This window comes from Boleophthalmus pectinirostris, unplaced genomic scaffold, assembly GCF_026225935.1.
Source record: "Boleophthalmus pectinirostris isolate CB_2022bp ecotype Guang Dong unplaced genomic scaffold, ASM2622593v1 HiC_scaffold_15, whole genome shotgun sequence".
In the NCBI taxonomy this organism is placed as follows: Eukaryota; Metazoa; Chordata; class Actinopteri; order Gobiiformes; family Gobiidae; genus Boleophthalmus; species Boleophthalmus pectinirostris.
In genome coordinates, this window is record NW_026571070.1 from 976,213 (window position 1) to 996,212 (window position 20,000).

A 20,000-nucleotide genomic window follows, 5' to 3' on the forward strand; every position below is an offset into this window, starting at 1 on the left:
TGGTTCAGTTCTGGTTTAGTCCCGAGTCCTTGTAGAATTGGTGTCTGACATAAATCACGTTATATTTCTCCACATCGAGGATTAAATTTTCGTCGTCCATCATGAACATTTCCTTGGACACAGCGCGTTGTTTATGTCGGTGTCTTGACTTTGGTTAAGTTATTTTGAAGTTTATTTTGACACCGCGTGTTTATTTCCTGTCTTTCCCTGCTAAAAACCTTGGAGACGCTCCGTTGAAGCTGTAAAATGAGAAGTCCAGCCTCTGGAGCAGCGCGTCAGCGTCAGACGCTCGTTGGACGTGTGTGACTCTGTCGGTGTTACATTGTCAGACTGGTTCAAATGGATCTAAAGCAGAGCGTCTGCTGCTCGTGTGCTGTGCTGCTGCACTCGTGCCGTTGCGCTTTGGTGTGAACTGGGGGTGATCTGATCCCTGCCAACTGTGAGGGGTTTTGGAGGAGTTTTCTGTATTTTCACAACATAAAAACGTTCATATCCTCAAAGTGTCTAAAAGTGTTTTAAAAAGCTTCTCTGAGCCTGCACTAACTCTTCTCCAGCAGCTCTCGCCCTGATTGGTCAGAACTGGTCATGTGGTGCATGTTTCTGTCGTCACACAGTGGGAGGGGTTCGGTCAGACTGCAGGGTTTAATGCTCAATTACGATTTTTTTGTGAAATCCGATGTTTTTTCGAGGTCGTTCACATTTCCAATTAAATGCGACTTGTATGTGACTCCAGTGTGAACAGTAAACGGCCTGAAAGTGTCACATGTGACACTGGAGACACGACGACGTCAACCCCATGCGTCAACCGCAGCGAGCGTCTCTGTGTTTACACAAGTTGTCCAAATATGGTCGCAGCATCGAGCACCTGGAGATTTTACAGTTCAGGTTTCCACCTGCTTCAGCGCAGAATAGTGACGTTTGTGTCTTGTTGATGACGTGTAGGTGGATGGATGCACTTTGGCCGTTCAGACTGAAGTCACATGTCTAAAGATCAGATATGTATCAGATTCAGGAGCACAGATCCAAGTGTCCTGAGTCACATTTGAAAAATTTGGATCTGTGCCGTTCAGACGTCATTAAAAGATCAGATACAGGAACATAAAAGCCAAAAAATCAGATTTGGGTCACTTCAGGCTGCAGTCTGAACGCAGCCTTAGATCAGTCTTTGATCAGTCTTTAGGGTTATTTCTGTATTAAAAAATAATATAAAGTCATTTTGAAGATTTCATACCAATATATTGCAAAAAAGTTTGGCCAAAATTTAAGATCTAAACACTTAAATCTATCAGAAAAAGACTTAAAAGTAGTGAAATGATCTGTCCATCATTTTACTAGACAAGTTCTCTTAAAATAAACGACGTCTAGACTAGAAGCATCTCAGAACGAGTAAGAAGATCATAAATCAGAAAACAAGATGAATAACCTGATAGTTTTAAAATCTTGGTCAGATCAGAGACATTTGCAGTGTGAGCAGAGACCAGAACAACACAACACCAGATCTGCTTCATCTTCCACTTTTTATTATATCTCCTCGATACTGACACTGATACGTACTCAGGAACACGCCACTCACAGCTCAGGAGTCGAACCCACCGCCTCCTCACCGAGAGGAGCCGGGCTAACCACTCTGCCGCTTCACGCCACAGTTTGTTTGTTTGTGTGTTCAGGCAGAGCCAGCAGGTGGAGCTCTACGTCTACGAACTCCTGGAGGAGCTGAAGAGGAAGATGAAGCCGTCCGACGCTGCACATCTGGAGGTAAATGTCCCTCCGCCCCCGCTGACCGTAGACGCTGCGTGGACAGAGCGACGCCTCCAGCCGCCGCTTTTCAGACAGGAAGTGAACACGGACGCACTTCTGGCTCCATCGACTCCAAATCACTTTCTATTGAAAAGTGTGGCCTCCTCTCTGAAGCTGCTGCTGTGAGGCTCCTCATTCTGACCTGAGGATGTTGGTCTGGACCTTCTCCACATGATCCTGGGGTTTTATTTCATTATTTTGTACGGAAGCTGCAAAAAGCCACAACAAAAGGCCACAACACAACAAAAAGCCACAACAAACAAAAAGCACACAACACACAACAAAAAGCAAAGCCACAACACAACAAAAAGCCACAACAAACGCAAACGCACAAACAACACAACAACAAAAAGCCACAAAAACAACAACACAACACAAAAAAGCCACAACACACAACACACAACAAAAAGCCACAACACAGTAAAAAAAGCCACAACAAACAACAAACGCCACAACACAACAAAACGCCACAACACAACAAAAAGCCACAACACAACAAAAAGCCACAACACAACAAAAAGCCACACACAACAAAAACCACAACACAAAAAAAGCACAACAAACAACACACAACAAAAAGCCACAACAAACGCAAAACGCCAACAACAAACAAAACCAACAACACAACAAAAAGCCACAACACAACAAAAAGCCACAACACAACAAAAAGCCACAACACAACAAAAAGCCACAACACAACAAAAAGCCACAACACAACAAAAAAGCCACAACAAAACAAAAAGCCACAACACACAAAAGCCACAAACAAACGCAAACGCCACAACACAACAAAAAGCCACAACAAGCCACAACAACAAAACAAAAACAACAAAAGCACAACACAACAAAAACGCCACAACACAACAAAAAGCCACAACACAACAAAAAGCCACACCACAAAAACAACACAACAAACGCCACAACACAAACAAAAGCACACAACACAACAAAACGCCACAACACAACAAAAAGCCACAACACAACAAAAAGCCACAACACAACAAAAAGCCACAACACAACAAAGCCACAAGCCACACAAACGCACACAACACAACAAAACGCCACAACACAACAAAAAGCCACAACACAACAAAAAGCCACAACACAGTAAAAAGCCACAACAAACGCAAACGCCACAACACAACAAACACAACACAAACAAAAAGCACAACAACAAAACCACAACAAAAAGCCACAACACAAACAAAAAGCCACAAACACAACAAAAAGCCACAACACAACAAAAAGCCACAACACAACAAAACACCACAACACAACAAAAAGCCACAACACAACAAAAAGCCACAACACAACAAAAAGCCACAATGGAAGTGACAGTGGGACTCTATTTTCCGACGGACGATCAAGCGGCAAGTGAAGAAGAAGAACAACAACGTGAAACAAATAATGATAAAACAATAAATTACTTTTACTTACGTTTCCAACTTCTCCGTTCCTTTACTTTTCACTTTGTCGTTCTTCTTCTTCACTTGGCTTTTTTAAATGTGTTGCGGCGTTTGTATTTGTCGCGGTGTTTGCGTTTGTTGTGACTCTCAGCTTCCGTAATTTTGCCCTAAATGAGTTTCTATTCCTAATGTGGAACATGGCTCCAAATGTATATTTATATTTAAATATACAAGACCTAAACTCTGACTCTCATCTGCCACGTTTACATGAGAGCTTTAATTCCACATAAAAAATATTTAATTCTGAATAAAAATTAATTCCACTTTAAAAAGTCCATGTAAACACTAATTCTTAATGAAAATGATGATTCAGAATTAAACTTAAACTTATTATTTCCATGTAAACTCCAAGGAGAATATTTTAATTCAGAACTATTAATTTGGAGTTAAAAAACATGAAGTGAACGTGGCGACTGTTCTCAGTCTGTTTCTCTTGGTGTTTCTCTCTCTTGTCCAGGATCCGTTCTCGTGCCTTCAGCCCGACCCCAAACACAGGACGCGCTGCACTTCCTGTTTGCCGTGCTGCTGCTTCGCTCTGATTGGTCAGCTGTGCCACAGGAACACAGAGGCGCTCGTCAAAGGTGAAGGTTTTAATCGAATAAATCTGATCAAACCTAAACCAGGACCTGACACAACTGTGACTGAAAATATCCCAGTTAGAACAGAAGGATCCACAGAGGTCAGAGGTCAGAGGTCAGACACACACATTAGGACTGATTTAAACTCTGTCCACAGCCACTAAACTGTCCCTGGGCTCGTTGAAGAGGAGGCTGTTTGTGCACAAGCTCCACAGCGCCTCCTGTGCTCCTCCTCTGTTCAGGACGGACATAGAGCTGAGCATCCCCAGCGTGGTGCTCCAGCCCAGTCTGGACCACATACAGGTACTCACACGTTCTCTGTACTCTCATACTTTCCAACATTTAAACTGAACAAGACTTGAACCTTTAACCTTATGGTGGTGGAGGGTTTGATGCCCAAATGATCCTGGGAGCTCTGTTGTCGGGGGCTTCATGCCCCTGGTCTCCCAAGGCAAACAGGTCCTGGGGGACGGGTCAGACGAACGGTTCAGAAGCTCCACGTGATGAGCAACACACAGAGGCCAGTTACGTCCCTGGATTGGCGCCTGGGGTGGGAGCTCGAAGGCGAGCGTCTGGTGGGCGGGCCTCCCCCCACGGGGCCCGGCCGGGCTCAGCCCGAACGAGCGACATGGGGCCGTCCTTCCGCGGCCCCACCACCTGCAGGAGGAGCCATGTGGGGCCGGTGCAGAGGGATCTGGACGGCAGTCGACGGCGGGGACCTCGACGACCGGATCTCGGGACATGGAGACTGTGGCTCTGGGGACATGTCACCTCGCTGGGGGGAGGAGCCTGAGCTTGTGCGGGAGGTTGAGCGTTACCGACTAGATATAGTCGGCCTCACCTCCACGCACAGTTTGGGCTGGAACAACTCCTTGAGGGGGCTGGACTCCTTTCCTGGACCCCTTTGAGAGGCTGGACTGGTGTGGGTGTTGGCGGCGGCGGGGGCGTGGCGAGCTGGTGTGGGGGGGGGCGGCGGCGAGCTGGGTGTGGAGCTGTGTGTGGCAGCTGGTGTGGGAGGGGCGGCGGGCGACGCTGGGTGGGGTGGTGTGGGGGGGAGCGGAGCTGGTGTGGGGGGGGGGGCGGCGGGGCTGGTGTCATTGCCCCACAGTTCAGGGGGGGGGGGGGGGCGGTGGGTCGCCCCCGCTCAGTGCGCTTCGGGTTCGGGGAACGAGAGGGTCGCTCCCTGCGCCTTGGTCGGGACAGGTCTCTCACTGTGGTGTCGGCCTACGGGCCGAACAGCAGTGCTGAGTACTCGAGTACCCGGCCTTCTTGGAGTCCTTGGGAGGGGTACTAGACAGTGCACTGACCGGGGACTCCGTTGTTCTCCTGGGGGACTTCAACGCCCACGTGGGCAGTGACAGTGACACTTGGAGAGGGGTGATTGGGAGGAACGGCCTCCCTGATCTGAACCCGAGTGGTGTTTTGTTATTGGACTTCTGTGCTAGTCACAGTTTGTCCATAACCAACACCATGTTCCAGCACAAGGTCCATAAGTGCACGTGGCACCAGGACACCCTCGGCCGGAGGTCGATGATCGACTTTGTAGTCGTGTCGTCTGACCTCCGGCCGCGTGTCTTGGACAAGAAGAGGGCTGAGCTGTCAACTGATCACCACCTGGTTGTGAGTTGGTTTCGCTGGCGGAGGAGGAAGCCGGAAAGACCTGGCAGGACCAAGCGTGTAGTGAGGGTCTGTTGGGAACGTCTGGCGGAGCCTCTGTCAGAGGGACCTTCAACTCGCCCAAACCCAGACCAAAACCCAGACCAAACCCAGACCAAACCCAGACCCTCGCTCTGCTCCAGGAGGGTGTCAGGCTCCATCTGACCAGGGCCCAGATCAGATTTAAAGACAGATTTAAAGACAGATTTAAAGACAGATTTAAAGAGAGACAGAGGGACGGGTCACTGCAGACGACCAGACTTCCCTCTGACCCGTCGTTTACTGTCCTTCCCTCTTGTTCCTCCAGGTCTCCGTGAACAGACTCGTGTCTCTGCTCCTGTCTGTGACTAAAGACGTTCCTCTGTGGACCTACGCCCACCTGCACCACCTCCAGCAGCAGGTGCAACCCACACCTGGCCTGGACCTGGTTTAGTTCTGGGCTGGACCTGGTTTAGTTCTGGGTTAGACCTGGTTTAGTTCTGGGTTAGACCTGGTTTAGTTCTGGGTTAGACCTGGTTTAGTTCTGGGTTAGACCTGGTTTAGTTCTGGTTAGACCTGGTTTAGTTCTGGGTTAGACCTGGTTTAGTTCTGGGTTAGACCTGGTTTAGTTCTGGGTTAGACCTGGTTTAGTTCTGGGTTAGACCTGGTTTAGTTCTGGGTTAGACCTGGTTTAGTTCTGGGTTAGACCTGGTTTAGTCCTGGGTTAGACCTGGTTTATCTGGGTTAGACCTGGTTTAGTTAGACCTGGTTAGTTCTGGGTTTAGACCTGTAGTTGTTTGGTTTGACCCTGTAGTTTTTCAGTGGATCAGGCTGCAGGAGGAGACGTCCCTGTGAAGAATCCTGTTCTGAAACCTGTCGAGAGACTCGTGTCAGAACACAAAGACATCAGCAAGTGAGTCCTGGTTCAGTCCTGGTTTAGTCCTGATTTAGTCCTGGTTTAGTCCTGGTTCAGTCCTGGTTCAGTCCTAGTTCAGTCCTAGTTTAGTCCTGGTTTAGTCCTGGTTTAGACCTGGTTTAGTTTACCTGGTTTAGTCCTGGTTCAGTCCTAGTTCAGTCCTAGTTTAGTCCTGGTTTAGTCCTGGTTCAGTCCTAGTTCAGTCCTAGTTTAGTTTAGTCCTGGTTTAGTCCTGGTTTAGTCCTGGTTTAGTCCTGGTTTTTCCTGGTTTAGTCCTGGTTTAGTCCTGGTTTGGTTCAGTCCTGGTTTAGTCCTGGTTCAGTCCTGGTTTAGTCCTGGTTTAGTCCTGGTTTAGTCCTGGTTTGGTCCTGGTTTAGTCCTGGTTTGGTTCTTGTGTTTCAGGTTGGTGTTGCAGTTAGGAGCCGCGGTGTCGTCGCTCAGATTCTCCACGGTCGAGACTTTAAACGGACTCACACACTTCTCCTCCCTCTGGCTCCAGGTCTGTGCACGAGCAACGCACCTGTGCACGGGCATCGAACCACCAACCCGTCCTCCTGGGTTTAAGTCTGGTCTTAGGTCTTGTCCTCCTGGGTTTAAATCTGGTCTTAGGTCTTGTCCTGGTTTTCACTCCAGCTCCAGTTTGTTCATCCTGAGTTTGTGTCCAGGATCCAGAGGAGCAGGTCCAGGTTTTCCTCGAGTCCAAACCGTCTCTGCCCGAGTTCAGCGCCCAGATCCAACATTACTCTGTGAGTCCTGAGACCTGGGACTGGTTTAGTCCTGGTTTAGTCCTGGTTTAGACCTGGTTTAGTCCTGTTATAGTCCTGGTTTAGTCCTGGTTTAGTCCTGGTTTAGACCTGGTTTAGACCTGGTTTAGTCCTGGTTTAGTCCTGGTTTAGACCTGGTTTAGTCCTGGTATAGTCCTGGTTTAGTCCTGGTTTAGTACCTGGTTTAGTCCTGGTTTACCTGGTTTAGACCTGGTTTAGTCCTGGTTTAGTCCTGGGTCCTGGTTTAGTCCTGGTTTAGACCTGGTTTAGTCCTGGTTTTAGACCTGGTTTAGTCCTGGTTTAGTTTTACCTGGTTTTAGTCCTGGTTTAGACCTGGTTTAGTCCTGGTTTAGTCCTGGTTTAGTCCTGGTTTAGACCTGGTTTAGACCTGGTTTAGTCCTGGTTTAGTCCTGGTTTAGTCCTGGTTTATCATGTGATGTTTTGCAGGACCTGGAGTCCCAGGTCGAGTCCGTCTCTGGTCTCTGGACCGTGGGCTGGTTGGTCCTGGACTCGGCCCGGTTCAAACGCTCCGTTAAGTCCGTCTGCGCTCAGTGGAAGCGAGCGTTTGGCTCCGCCCTGAACCGCCGGGCGTCCGCGCACATGGACCAGGTCTCCTCCTTCGTGGACGCGGCCATCAAACGTCTGCAGCGACCGATCACGGACCTGGAGGACGTCCGCGGCGCCATGGCGACGCTCCGACAGGTGCGGCCGCCGCGTTTTACAAATGTGGATTTTTATTTTTCTGTATAAAACCAACGTGTTTCAGATACGAGACGAGGAAATTCACATCGACGCCTCCATCGCTGAGATCGAAGAAACTGTCTCCCTCCTCCTCAAACACCAACTGCACTTCAACACCGAGAAAACAGACGCCCTGCAGTACCACTGGAGCCAGCTGCAGGCGCTAGTGAGACCAGACTGAACCAGACTGAACCAGACTGAACCAGACCAGACCAGACTGGACCAACAGAGACAGACAGACCGACCAGACTGACCAGACCAGAACCAGACCAGACCTGAACCAGACTGAACCAGACCCAGACCAGACTAACCAGACCACTGACCAGACCAGACCAGACCAGACTGAACCAGACCAGACCAGACTGAACCAGACCAGACCAGACTGAACCAGACCAGACCAAACCAGACCAGACCAGACCAGACCAGACCGGACCAACCAGACCAGACCAACCAGACCAGAGACCAAGACTGGAACAGACCCACTGAACCAGACTGAACCAGACTGAACTGACAGACCAGACCAGACCAGACCAGACCAGACCAGACCAACCAGACCAACCAGACCAGACCGGACCAGACCAGGACCAGACCAGACCAGACCAGAACCAGACCAGACCGAACCAGACCAGGACCAGACCGGACCAGACGGACCAGACAGACCAGAACCAGACTGAACCAGACCAGACCGGACCAGACCGGACCAGACCAGACCAGACCAGACTGAACCAGACCAGACCAGACTGACCAGACCAGACCAGACCAGACCAGACCAGACCAACCAGACTGAACCAGACCAGACCAGACCAGACCAGACCAGACTGAACCAGACCAGACCGGACTGAACCAGACCAGACTGAACTAGACCAGACCAAACCAGACCAGAACCGGACCAGACAGACCAGGACAGACTGAACCAGACCAGACCAGACCAGGACCAGACCAGACTGAACCAGACCAGACCAGACTGAACCAACCAGACCAGACCAGACCAGAGACCAGACAGACCAAACCAGACTGACCAGACCAGAACCAGACCAGACCAGACCAGACCAGACTGAACCAGACCAGACCAACCAGACCAGACCAGACTGAACCAGACCAGACCAGACCAGACTGACCAGACCAGACAGACCAGACCAGACTGAACCAGACCAGACCAGACCAGACCAGACCGGACCAGACCAGACCAGACCAGGACCAGACCAGACCAGACCAGACTGAACCAGACCAGACCAGACTGAACCAGACCAGACCAGACTGAACCAGACCAGACCAGACCAGACTGAACCAGACCAGACCAGACTGAACCAGACCAGACCAGACCAGACCCAGACCAGACCAGACCAGACCAAACCAGACCAGACCAGACCAGACCAGACCAGACCAGACGGACCAGACTGACCAGAGACCAGAACCAGACTGAACCAGACCAACCAGACCAGACCAGACCAGGACTGAACAGACCAGACCAGACCAGACCAGACCAGACCAGACTGAGGACCAGGACCAGACAGACCATGACCAGACCAGACCAGACTGACCAGACCACCAGACAGACCAGACCAGACCAGACCACTGAACCAGACCAGACCAGACCAGACCAGACCAGGACCAGACCAGACCAGACCAGACCAGACAGACTGAACCAGGACCAGACCAACCAGACCAGGACCAGGACCTGACCAACCGAGACCAGACCAGACCAGACTACAGACCAGACCAGACCAAACCAGACTGAAACCAGACCAGACCAGGACTGAACCAGACCAGACCAGACCAGACCAGACCAAGACCAGACCAGACCAGACCAGACCAGGACTGACCAGACCAGGACTGACCAGACCACTGACCAGGACTGAACCAGACCGACCAGACCAGACCAGACCAGGACTCAGACCAGACCAGGACCAGACCAGACCAGACCAGGACCAGACCAGACCAGACCAGACCAGACCAGACCAGGACTGACCAGACCAGACCAGACCAGACCAGGACCAGACCAGACCAGACCAGACTGAACCAGACCAGACCAGACCAGACCAGACCAGACCAGACTGAACCAGACCAGACCAGGACCAGGACCAGACCAGGACCAGACCAGACCAGACCAGACCAGACCAGACCGACTGACCAGACCAGGACTGAACCAGACCAGACCAGACCAGACCAGACTGACCAGACCAGACCAGACCAGACCAGACCAGACCAGACCAGACCAGACCAGACCAGACCAGACCAGACCAGACCAGGACCAGACCAGGACTGACCAGACCAGACCGACCAGACCAGACCAGACCAGGACCAGACCAGACCAGACCAGACCAGACCAGACCAGACCAGGACCAGACCAGACCAGACCAGGACCAGGACCAGACCAGACCAGACCAGGACCAGGAGACCAGGACCAGGACCAGGACCAGGACCAGGACCAGACCAGACCAGATCAGGACCAGATCAGACCAGACCAGACCAGGACCAGGACCAGGACCAGACCAGACCAGGACCAGACCAGGACCAGGACCAGACCAGACCAGGACCAGACCAGGACCAGGACCAGGACCAGGACTAAACCAGGACCAAACCACAACTAAACCAGTACTAAACACAGAGAGAACAGACGCCCTGCAGTACCACTGGAGCCAGACCAGACCAGGACTGAACCAGAACTAACCCAGTCTGGTCCTCAGGTGGTCCAGACCCAGGACTCTCTGATCCAAATGGAGCCCAGGATGAAGACGGAGCTGCTGACGTCAGTGCAGAGCTTCCAGATCAACGTCAAGACCTTCTGCCAAGACTACAACCAACGGTAAACTAGGACTAGACCAGGACTGGACCAGGACTGGACCAGAACTAAACCAGGACTAAACCTGACCCTGTGTCCTGGTCCACAGTGGTCCTGGGGTGGAGGGCCTGGCTCCCTCTGAGGCCTCTGAGCGTCTGCAGAACTTCAACCGGACCATGGAGGAGCTGTGGAGCAGGTTCATCACCTGCTCAGGAGGAGAGGAGCTGTTCGGACTCACCGTCAGCGGTAAAAAAAACCTGAGTTAGACCTGGTTCAGACCCGAGTTAGACCCGGTTCAGACCCGGGTTAGACCCGGTTCAGACCCGGGTTAGACCCGGTTCAGACCCGGGTTAGACCCGGTTCAGACCCGGGTTAGACCCGGTTCAGACCCGGGTTAGACCCGGTCCAGACCCGGGTTAGACCTGGTTCAGTTTGTTGTTGCTCCTCAGAGTACCCGGAGCTGCAGAAGATCCGCCGGGAACTGTCTCTTCTCTCTAAACTCTACTCTCTGTACGACTGTGTGAGCGCCACCGTCAGGAGATACCACGAACTGCGCTGGACTCAACTGGACGTCGACAAGATCAACGCCGAGCTGCAGGACTTCCAGAACAGGTCCAGGACTAGAACCAGGACTGACCTGGAACTAAACCAGGACTAATCCGGACTGTGGTTGGTGTTCAGACTTTGTGTGTGTCTCTTTCAGGATCAGGAAGTTGCCCAAAGCTCTGAAGGAGCGACAGGCGTTTAAAGACCTGAAGAAAACCATCGACGACTTCACCGACACCTGCCCCCTGCTCTGCATGATGGCCAGCAAGGTACGCTCCTCTTAGACCCGGGTTAGACCTGGTTTAGACCTGGGTTAGACCTGGGTTAGACCTGGGTTAGACCTGGTTTAGAACAGGTTTAGACCCGGTTAAGACCTGGTTTAGACCTGGTTTAGTTTAGACCTGGTTTAGAACAGGTTTAGACCCGGTTAAGACCTGGTTTAGACCTGGTTTAGACCCGGTTTAGACCCGGTTTAGACCCGGTTTAGTTTAGACCGGTTTAGACCGTTTGGTTTAGACCTGGTTTAGACCTGGTTTTAGACCTGGTTTAGACCTGGGTTTAGACCTGGTTTAGACCCGGTTTAGACCCGGTTTAGACTTAGACCGGTTTAGACCTGGTTTAGACCTGGTTTAGACCTGGTTTAGACCTGGTTTAGACCTGGTTTAGACCTGGTTTAGACCTGGTTTAGACCTGTCTTCTCCCGTTTGTCTCCAGGCTCTTCTGCCTCGTCACTGGGAGCGTCTCTCTGAAGTCACCGCCCACAGTTTCCAGGTTCAGTCCGAGTCGTTTTGTCTCCGAGACGTCATGAAGGCTCCACTGCTGCAGCACAAAGACGACATCGAGGTGAACTCAGGTCCACGGCTAGTCCAGGTCTAGTCCTGCTGTAGTCCAGGTCTAGTCCAGGTCTAGTCCTGCTGTAGTCCTGCTGTAGTCCTGGTTTAGTCCTGATTTAGTCCTGGTTTAGTCCTGGTTTAGTCCTAGGTTACTTGTACTTCTTAGTATGTGTCTCCTTCTCTCTGTAGGACACATTACCTGTCTGTGTCTCTGTAGGACACATGTTACCTGTCTCTGTCTCTGTAGGACACATGTTACCTGTCTCTGTGTCTCTGTAGGACACATGTTACCTGTGTCTCTGTCTCTGTAGGACACATGTTACCTCTGTCTCTGTAGGACACATGTTACCTGTCTCTGTGTCTCTGTAGGACACATGTCACCTGTCTCTGTCTCTGTAGGACACATGTCACCTGTCTCTGTGTCTCTGTAGGACACATGTCACCTGTCTCTGTGTCTCTGTAGGACACATGTCACCTGTCTCTGTCTCTGTAGGACACATGTCACCTGTTTCTGTGTCTCTGTAGGACAGATGTTACCTGTCTCTGTCTCTGTAGGACACATGTTACCTGTGTCTCTGTCTCTGTAGGACACATGTCACCTGTCACTCTGTCTCTGTCTCTGTAGGACACATGTTACCTGTCTCTGTAGGACACATGTCACCTGTCTCTCTGTCTCTGTAGGACACATGTCACCTGTCTCTCTGTCTCTGTAGGACACATGTCACCTGTCTCTGTCTCTGTAGGACACATGTCACCTGTCTCTGTCTCTGTAGGACACATGTCACCTGTCTCTCTGTCTCTGTAGGACACATGTCACCTGTCTCTGTGTCTCTGTAGGACACATGTCACCTGTCTCTGTCTCTGTAGGACACATGTCACCTGTCTCTGTGTCTCTGTAGGACATATGCGTGAGTGCGCTCAAACAGAAGGACATCGAGTCCAAACTGCGGGAGGTGCAGGACGAGTGGAGCGCTCACAGTCTGAGCTTCGCCCCCTTCAGGACTCGAGGGGAACTGCTGCTCAGAGGAAGTGACATCACAGAGAAACTGTCCAACATGGAGGACAGTCTGATGGTCCTGACGTCCCTGCTCAGCAACAGGTCAGTGAGTCGAGTCACCAACAGGTCAGTGACTCGAGTCAGCAACAGGTCAGTGAGTCGAGTCACCAACAGGTCAGTGAGTCGAGTCACCAACAGGTCAGTGACTCGAGTCAGCAACAGGTCAGTGAGTCGAGTCAGCAACAGGTCAGTGAGTCGAGTCAGCAACAGGTCAGTGAGTCGAGTCAGCAACAGGTCAGTGACTCGAGTCACCAACAGTTCAGTGAGTCGAGTCAGCAACAGGTCAGTGACTCGAGTCAGCAACAGGTCAGTGAGTCAAGTCACCAACAGGTCAGTGAGTCGAGTCAGCAACAGGTCAGTGACTCAAGTCAGCCACAGGTCAGTGAGTCAAGTCACCAACAGGTCAGTGAATCGAGTCAGCAACAGGTCAGTGAGTCGAGTCAGGAACAAGTCAGTGAGTCGAGTCACCAACAGGTCAGTGAGTCGAGTCAGCAACAGGTCAGTGACTCGAGTCACCAACAGGTCAGTGAGTCGAGTCAGCAACAGGTCAGTGACTCGAGTCAGCAACAGGTCAGTGAGTCAAGTCACCAACAGGTCAGTGAGTCGAGTCAGCAACAGGTCAGTGACTCGAGTCACCAACAGTTCAGTGAGTCGAGTCAGCAACAGTTCAGTGAGTCGAGTTAGCAAACTTGTGTCCCTGGGCCTCACCTGTGTCCTGGACCCTCACCTGTGTCCCCGGGCCTCACCTGTGTCCCGGGCCTCACCTGTGTCCCGGGCCTCACCTGTGTCCCTGGGCCCTCACCTGTGTCCCTGGGCCCTCACCTGTGTCCCGGGCCTCACCTGTGTCCCGGGCCTCACCTGTGTCCCTGGGGCCTCACCTGTGTCCCCGGGCCTCACCTGTGTCCCGGGCCTCACCTTGTGTCCCTGGGCCTCACCTGTGTCCCTGGACCCTCACCTGTGTCCCGGGCCCTCACCTGTGTCCCGGGCCTCACCTGTGTCCCCGGGCCTCACCTGTGTCCCGGGCCTCACCTGTGTCCCCGGGCCTCACCTGTGTCCCCGGGCCTCACCTGTGTCCCGGGCCTCACCTGTGTCCCGGGCCTCACCTGTGTCCCCGGGCCTCACCTGTGTGCCTCACCTGTGTCCCGGGCCTCACCTGTGTGCCTCACCTGTGTCCCCGGGCCTCACCTGTGTCCCCGGGCCTCACCTGTGTCCCGGGCCTCACCTGTGTCCGTCTTCGTCCTCTCTCAGGTACAACGCTCCGTTCCGGCCTCAGATCCAGCAGTGGGTTCAGAAGTTGTCGGGTTCTGCTGAAATCCTGGAGAAGTGGCTCAGTGTCCAGAACCTGTGGATTTACCTGGAGGCCGTGTTTGTGGGAGGAGACATCGCCAAGCAGCTCCCTCAGGTCCTCATTTAGTCTTGCTTTAGTCCTGGTCTAGTCCTGGTTTAGTCCTGACGTAGACCCGGTCTGGTTCTCAGGAGGCGAGGAGGTTCCAGGTCATCGATAAGTCGTGGCAGAGGATCATGCAGCGCGCCCACGATGTGCCCAACGTCCTGCAGTGCTGCGTGGGCGACGACACCCTCACACAGGTCAGTCCTGGTCCAGTCCTGGTCTAGTCCTGGTCTAGTCCTGGTCCAGTCCTGGTTCAGTCCTGGTTCACTCCTGGTCTAGTCCTGGTCTAGTCCTGGTCTAGTCCTGGTCTAGTCCTGGTCCAGTCCAGTCCTGGGTCCTGGTCCAGTCCTGGTCTAGTCCTGGTTCAGTCCTGGTCTAGTCCTGGTCTAGTCCTGGTCCAGTCCTGGTCTAGTCCTGGTCTAGTCCTGGTCTAGTCCTGGTTTAGTCCTGGTCTGGTGTCTAGTCCTGGTTCAGTCCTGGTCAGTCCTGGTCCTGGTCTAGTCCTGGTCCAGTCCTGTCTAGTCTGGTCTAGTCCTGGTTAGTCCTGGTCTAGTCCTGGTCTAGTCCTGAGTCCTGTCTAGTCCTGGGTCCTAGTCCTGGTCTAGTCCTGGGTCCCTAGTCTGGTCTAGTCCTGGTCTAGTCCTGGTCTAGTCCTGGTCTAGTCCTGGTCTAGTCCTGGTTCAGTCCTGGTCTAGTCCTGGTCTAGTCCTGGTCTAGTCCTGGTCTAGTCCCTAGTCCTGGTCTAGTCCTGGTCTAGTCCTGGTCTAGTCCTCAGTCCTGGTCAGTCCTGGTCTAGTCCTGGTCTAGTCCTGGTCTAGTCCTGGTCTTGGAGCTGGTTCAGTCCTGGTCTAGTCCTGGTCCTGGTCTAGTCCTGGTCTAGTCCTAGTCCTGGTTCAGTCCTGGTCTAGTCCTGGTCTAGTCCTGGTCTAGTCCTGGTCAGTCCTGGTCTAGTCCTGGTTTCAGTCCTGGTCTAGTCCTGGTCTAGTCCTGGTTTCAGTCCTGGTCTAGTCCTGGTCTAGTCCTGGTCTAGTCCTAGTGGTCTAGTCCTGGTCTAGTCCTGGTCCAGTCCTGTCTAGTCCTGGTTCAGTCCTGGTCTAGTCCTGGTCTAGTCCTGGTCTAGTCCTGGTCCTGGGTCCTGGTCAGTCCTGGTCTAGTCCTGGTCTAGTCCTGGTAGTCCTGGTCTAGTCCTGTTCTAGTCCTGGTTAGTCCTGGGTCTAGTCTAGTCCTGGTCCTAGTCCTGGTTAGTCCTGGTCTAGTCCTGGTCTAGTCCTGGTCTAGTTCTGGTCTGTCTGTCTAGTCTGGTCTAGTCCTGGTCTAGTCCTGGTCTAGTCCTGGTCCTGGTCTGGTTAGTCCTGCTAGTCTGTCTAGTCCTGGTCTAGTCCTGGTCCTGGTCTAGTCCTGGTCTAGTCCCTGGTTCAGTCCTGGTCTAGTCCTGGTCTAGTCCTGGTCTAGTCCTTTCTAGTCCTGGTAGTCTAGTCCTGGGTCCTGGTCCTAGTAGTCCTAGTCCTGGTCTAGTCCTGGGTCCTGGTCTAGTCCTGTCTAGTCCTGGTCTAGTCCTGGTCTATAGTCCTGGTCTAGTCCTGGTCTAGTCCTGGTCTAGTCCTGGTCTAGTCCTGGTCTATAGTCCTGGTCTAGTCCTGGTCTATAGTCCTGGTCTAGTCCTGGTCTATAGTCCTGGTCTCAGTCTGGTCTAGTCCTGGTCTAGTCCCTAGTCTAGTCCTGGTCTAGTCCTGGTTTTAGTCCTGGTCTAGTCTAGTCCTGGTCTCAGTCCTGGTCTAGTCCTGTCTAGTCCTGGTCCTGGTCTAGTCCCTAGGTCTCAGTCCTGGTCAGTCCTGGTCTAGTCCTGGTCTAGTCCAGTCCTGGGTCCTGGTCCTAGTCCTGGTCTAGTCCTGGTCTAGTCTAGTCCTGGTCTAGTCCTGGTCTAGTCCTGTTCAGTCCTGGTCAGTCCTGGTGGTCGGTTAGTCCTGGTCTAGTCCTGGTTCTCAGTCCTGGTCTAGTCCTGTCTAGTCCTGTCTAGTCCTGGTCTAGTCCTGGGTCCTGGTCTAGTCCTGGTCTAGTCCTGGTAGTCCTGGTTCAGTCCTAGTCCTGGTCCTAGTCCTGGTCTAGTCCTGGTCTAGTCCTGGTCTAGTCCTGGTCTAGTCCTGGTCTAGTCCCTAGTCCTGGTCTAGTCCTGTTCGTCCTGGTCTAGTCCTGGTCTAGTCTGGTCTAGTCTGTCTAGTCCTAGTCCTGGTCTAGTCAGTCCTGGTCTAGTCCTGGTCTCTAGTCCTGGTCTAGTCCTGGTTAGTCCTAGTCCTGGTTCAGTCCTGGTCTAGTCCTGTCTAGTCTAGTCCTGGTTCCTGGTAGTCCTGTCTAGTCCTGGTAGTCTGGTCTAGTCCTGGTCCAGTCCTGTCCCTGGTCTAGTCCTGTCTAGTCCTGGTTCAGTCCTGGTCTAGTCCTGGTCTAGTCCTGGTCAGTTCCTGGTCTAGTCCTGGTCCTGGTCTAGTCCTGGTCTAGTCCTGGTCTAGTCCTGGTTCAGTCCTGGTCTAGTCCTGGTCTAGTCCTGCTCTTGTCCTCAGATGTTTCCTCACCTGTTGGAGCAGTTGGACGTGTGTCAAAAGTCTCTGTCTGGATATTTGGAGAAGAAGCGTCTGATCTTCCCCAGGTTTTTCTTCGTGTCAGATCCGACTCTGCTGGAGATTCTGGGCCAAGCCTCGGACTCACACACCATCCAGGTCCCTGACACACACAAGAGGGACCTGACACACACCATCCAGGTCCCTGACACACACCATCCAGGTCCCTGACACACACTGAGAGGGACCACCACACCTGACACACACCATCCAGGTCCCTGACACACACCATCCAGGTCCCTGACACACAAGAAGAGGACCTGACACACACCATCCAGGTCCCTGACACCACCACCATCCAGGTCCCTGACCACACACACCTGACACACCATCCAGGTCCCTGACACACGCCATCCAGGTCCCTGACACACGCCATCCAGGTCCCTGACACACGCCATCCAGGTCCCTTGACACACACGCCATCCATCCAGGTCCCTGAGGACCACACACCATCCAGGTCCCTGACACACACCATCCAGGTCCCTGACACACGACCATCCAGGTCCTGACACAACTGACCACGCCATCCAGGTCCCTGACACACGCCATCCAGGTCCCTGACACACACGAGAGGGACCTGACACACACCATCCAGGTCCCTGACACACACCATCCAGGTCCCTGACACACGCCATCCAGGTCCCTGACACACACCATCCAGGTCCCTGACACACACGGGGAGGGACCTGACACACACGAGAGGGACCTGACACACACGGGGAGGGACCTGACACACACCATCCAGGTCCCTGACACACACCATCCAGGTCCCTGACACACACCATCCAGGTCCCTGACACACGCCATCCAGGTCCCTGACACACGCCATCCAGGTCCCTGACACACACCATCCAGGTCCCTGACACACACCATCCAGGTCCCTGACACACGCCATCCAGGTCCCTGACACACACCATCCAGGTCCCTGACACACACGGGGAGGGACCTGACACACACCAGGGGGACCTGACACACACGGGAGGGACCTGACACACGCGGGAGGACCTGACACACGCGGGGAGGGACCTGACACACCGGGGAGGGACCTGACACACGCGGGGGAGGGACCTGACACACACGACACACGGGGAGGGACCTGACACACGCGGGGAGGGACCTGACACACACAGGAGGGACCTGACACACACAGGAGGGACCTGACACACACAGGAGGGACCTGACACACACGGGGAGGACCTGACACACACAGAGGGACTGACACACACAGGAGGGACCTGACACACACAGGAGGGGACACCTGACACACACGGGGAGGACCTGACACACACAGGAGGGACCTGACACACACGGGGAGGGACCTGACACACACGGGGAGGGAGGGACCTGACACACACACGGGGAGGGACCTGACACACACACGGGGAGGGACCTGACACACACAGGAGGGACCTGACACACACAGGAGGGACCTGACACACACAGGAGGGACCTGACACACACAGGAGGGGACCTGACACACACGGGGAGGGACCTGACACACACGGGAGGGACCTGACACACACCTGACACACACGGGGAGGGACCTGACACACACGGGGAGGGACCTGACACACACGGGGAGGGACCTGACACACACAGGAGGGACCTGACACACGCGGGGAGGGACCTGACACACACGGGGAGGGACCTGACACACACAGGAGGGACCTGACACACACGGGGAGGGACCTGACCTGACACACGCGGGGAGGGACCTGACACACACGGAGGGACCTGACACACGGGGAGGGACCTGACACACAGGAGGGACCTGACACACACAGGAGGGACCTGACACACGCGGGGAGGGACCTGACACACTCCTGTCGTCCGTAGGTTCACCTGCTCAGTCTCTTCGATAACTTGAACCGCGTCGTCTTCAACGAGAAAAACTACGACCAGATGTTGAGTTTTGAGTCTCAGGAGGGAGAGAGCGTCGACCTGACTCAACCTGTCCTGGCCCAGGTACCAACACGGGCTAGACCTGGTTTAGACCTGGTTTAGACCTGGTTTAGACCTGGTTTAGACCTGGTTTACCTGGTTTCCTGGTTTAGACCTGGTTTAGACCTGGTTTAGTCCTGGTTTAGACCTGGTTTAGTCCTGGTGGTTTAGACCTGGTTTAGTCCTGGTTTAGACCTGGTTTAGTCCTGGTTTAGACCTGGTTTAGTCCTGGTTTAGTCCTGTTTAGAAGACCTGGTTTAGAACCTGGTTTAGTCCTGGTTTAGGTTTTAGACCTGGTTTAGACCTGGTTTAGACCTGGTTTAGACCTGGTTTAGTCCTTGGTTTATCCTGGTTTTGGTTTAGAGAGTCCTGGTTTAGTCCTGGTTTAGTCCTGGTTTTCCTGGTTTAGTCCTGGTTTTAGTCCTGGTTTAGTTTAGACCTGGTTTAGACCTGGTTTAGACCTGGTTTAGTTTACCTGGTTTACCTGGTTTACCTGGTTTAGTCCTGGTTTAGTCCTGGTTTAGACCTGGTTTAGACCTGGTTTACCTGGTTTACCTGGTTTAGAGTTTAGTCCTGGTTTAGTCCTGGTTTAGTCCTGGTTTAGTCCTGGGAGTCCTGGTTTAGACCTGGTTTAGACCTGGTTTAGTCCTGGTTTAGACCGTTTCCTGGTTTAGTCCTGTTTAGACCTGGTTTAGTCCTGGTTTAGTTTAGTCCTGGTTTTAAGACCTGGTTTAGTCCTGGTTTAGTCCTGGTTTACCTGGTTTAGACCTGTTTAGTGGTTTAGACCTGGTTTAGACCTGGTTTAGTTTACCTGGTTTAGACCTGGTTTAGTGGTTTAGTCCTGGTTTAGACCTGGTTTAGACCTGGTTTAGTCCTGGTTTAGTCCTGGTCAGAACTAAAATAATCTGTGTGTTTTAAATCGTCTCAGGCTCAAATTAAATT

General features: G+C 53.0%; 1 protein-coding gene across 1 annotated transcript in view; it reads left to right on the forward strand.

Moving 5' to 3' along the window:
* The window catches only part of LOC110173959 (dynein axonemal heavy chain 5-like), a 102,650-nt gene that overhangs the window by 10,718 nt on the left and 71,932 nt on the right, over positions 1-20,000 (forward strand). Inside the window, 20 exon segments of the mRNA XM_055151203.1 lie at positions 330-418; positions 1,668-1,755; positions 3,721-3,844; positions 3,999-4,144; positions 5,805-5,913; positions 6,299-6,389; positions 6,795-6,891; positions 7,058-7,138; positions 7,604-7,858; positions 7,923-8,063; positions 10,585-10,703; positions 10,789-10,925; positions 11,129-11,291; positions 11,383-11,494; positions 11,940-12,068; positions 12,958-13,157; positions 14,364-14,517; positions 14,592-14,702; positions 17,061-17,216; positions 18,954-19,082. Coding sequence (XP_055007178.1) covers positions 330-418; positions 1,668-1,755; positions 3,721-3,844; positions 3,999-4,144; positions 5,805-5,913; positions 6,299-6,389; positions 6,795-6,891; positions 7,058-7,138; positions 7,604-7,858; positions 7,923-8,063; positions 10,585-10,703; positions 10,789-10,925; positions 11,129-11,291; positions 11,383-11,494; positions 11,940-12,068; positions 12,958-13,157; positions 14,364-14,517; positions 14,592-14,702; positions 17,061-17,216; positions 18,954-19,082 — 2,631 coding nt within the window.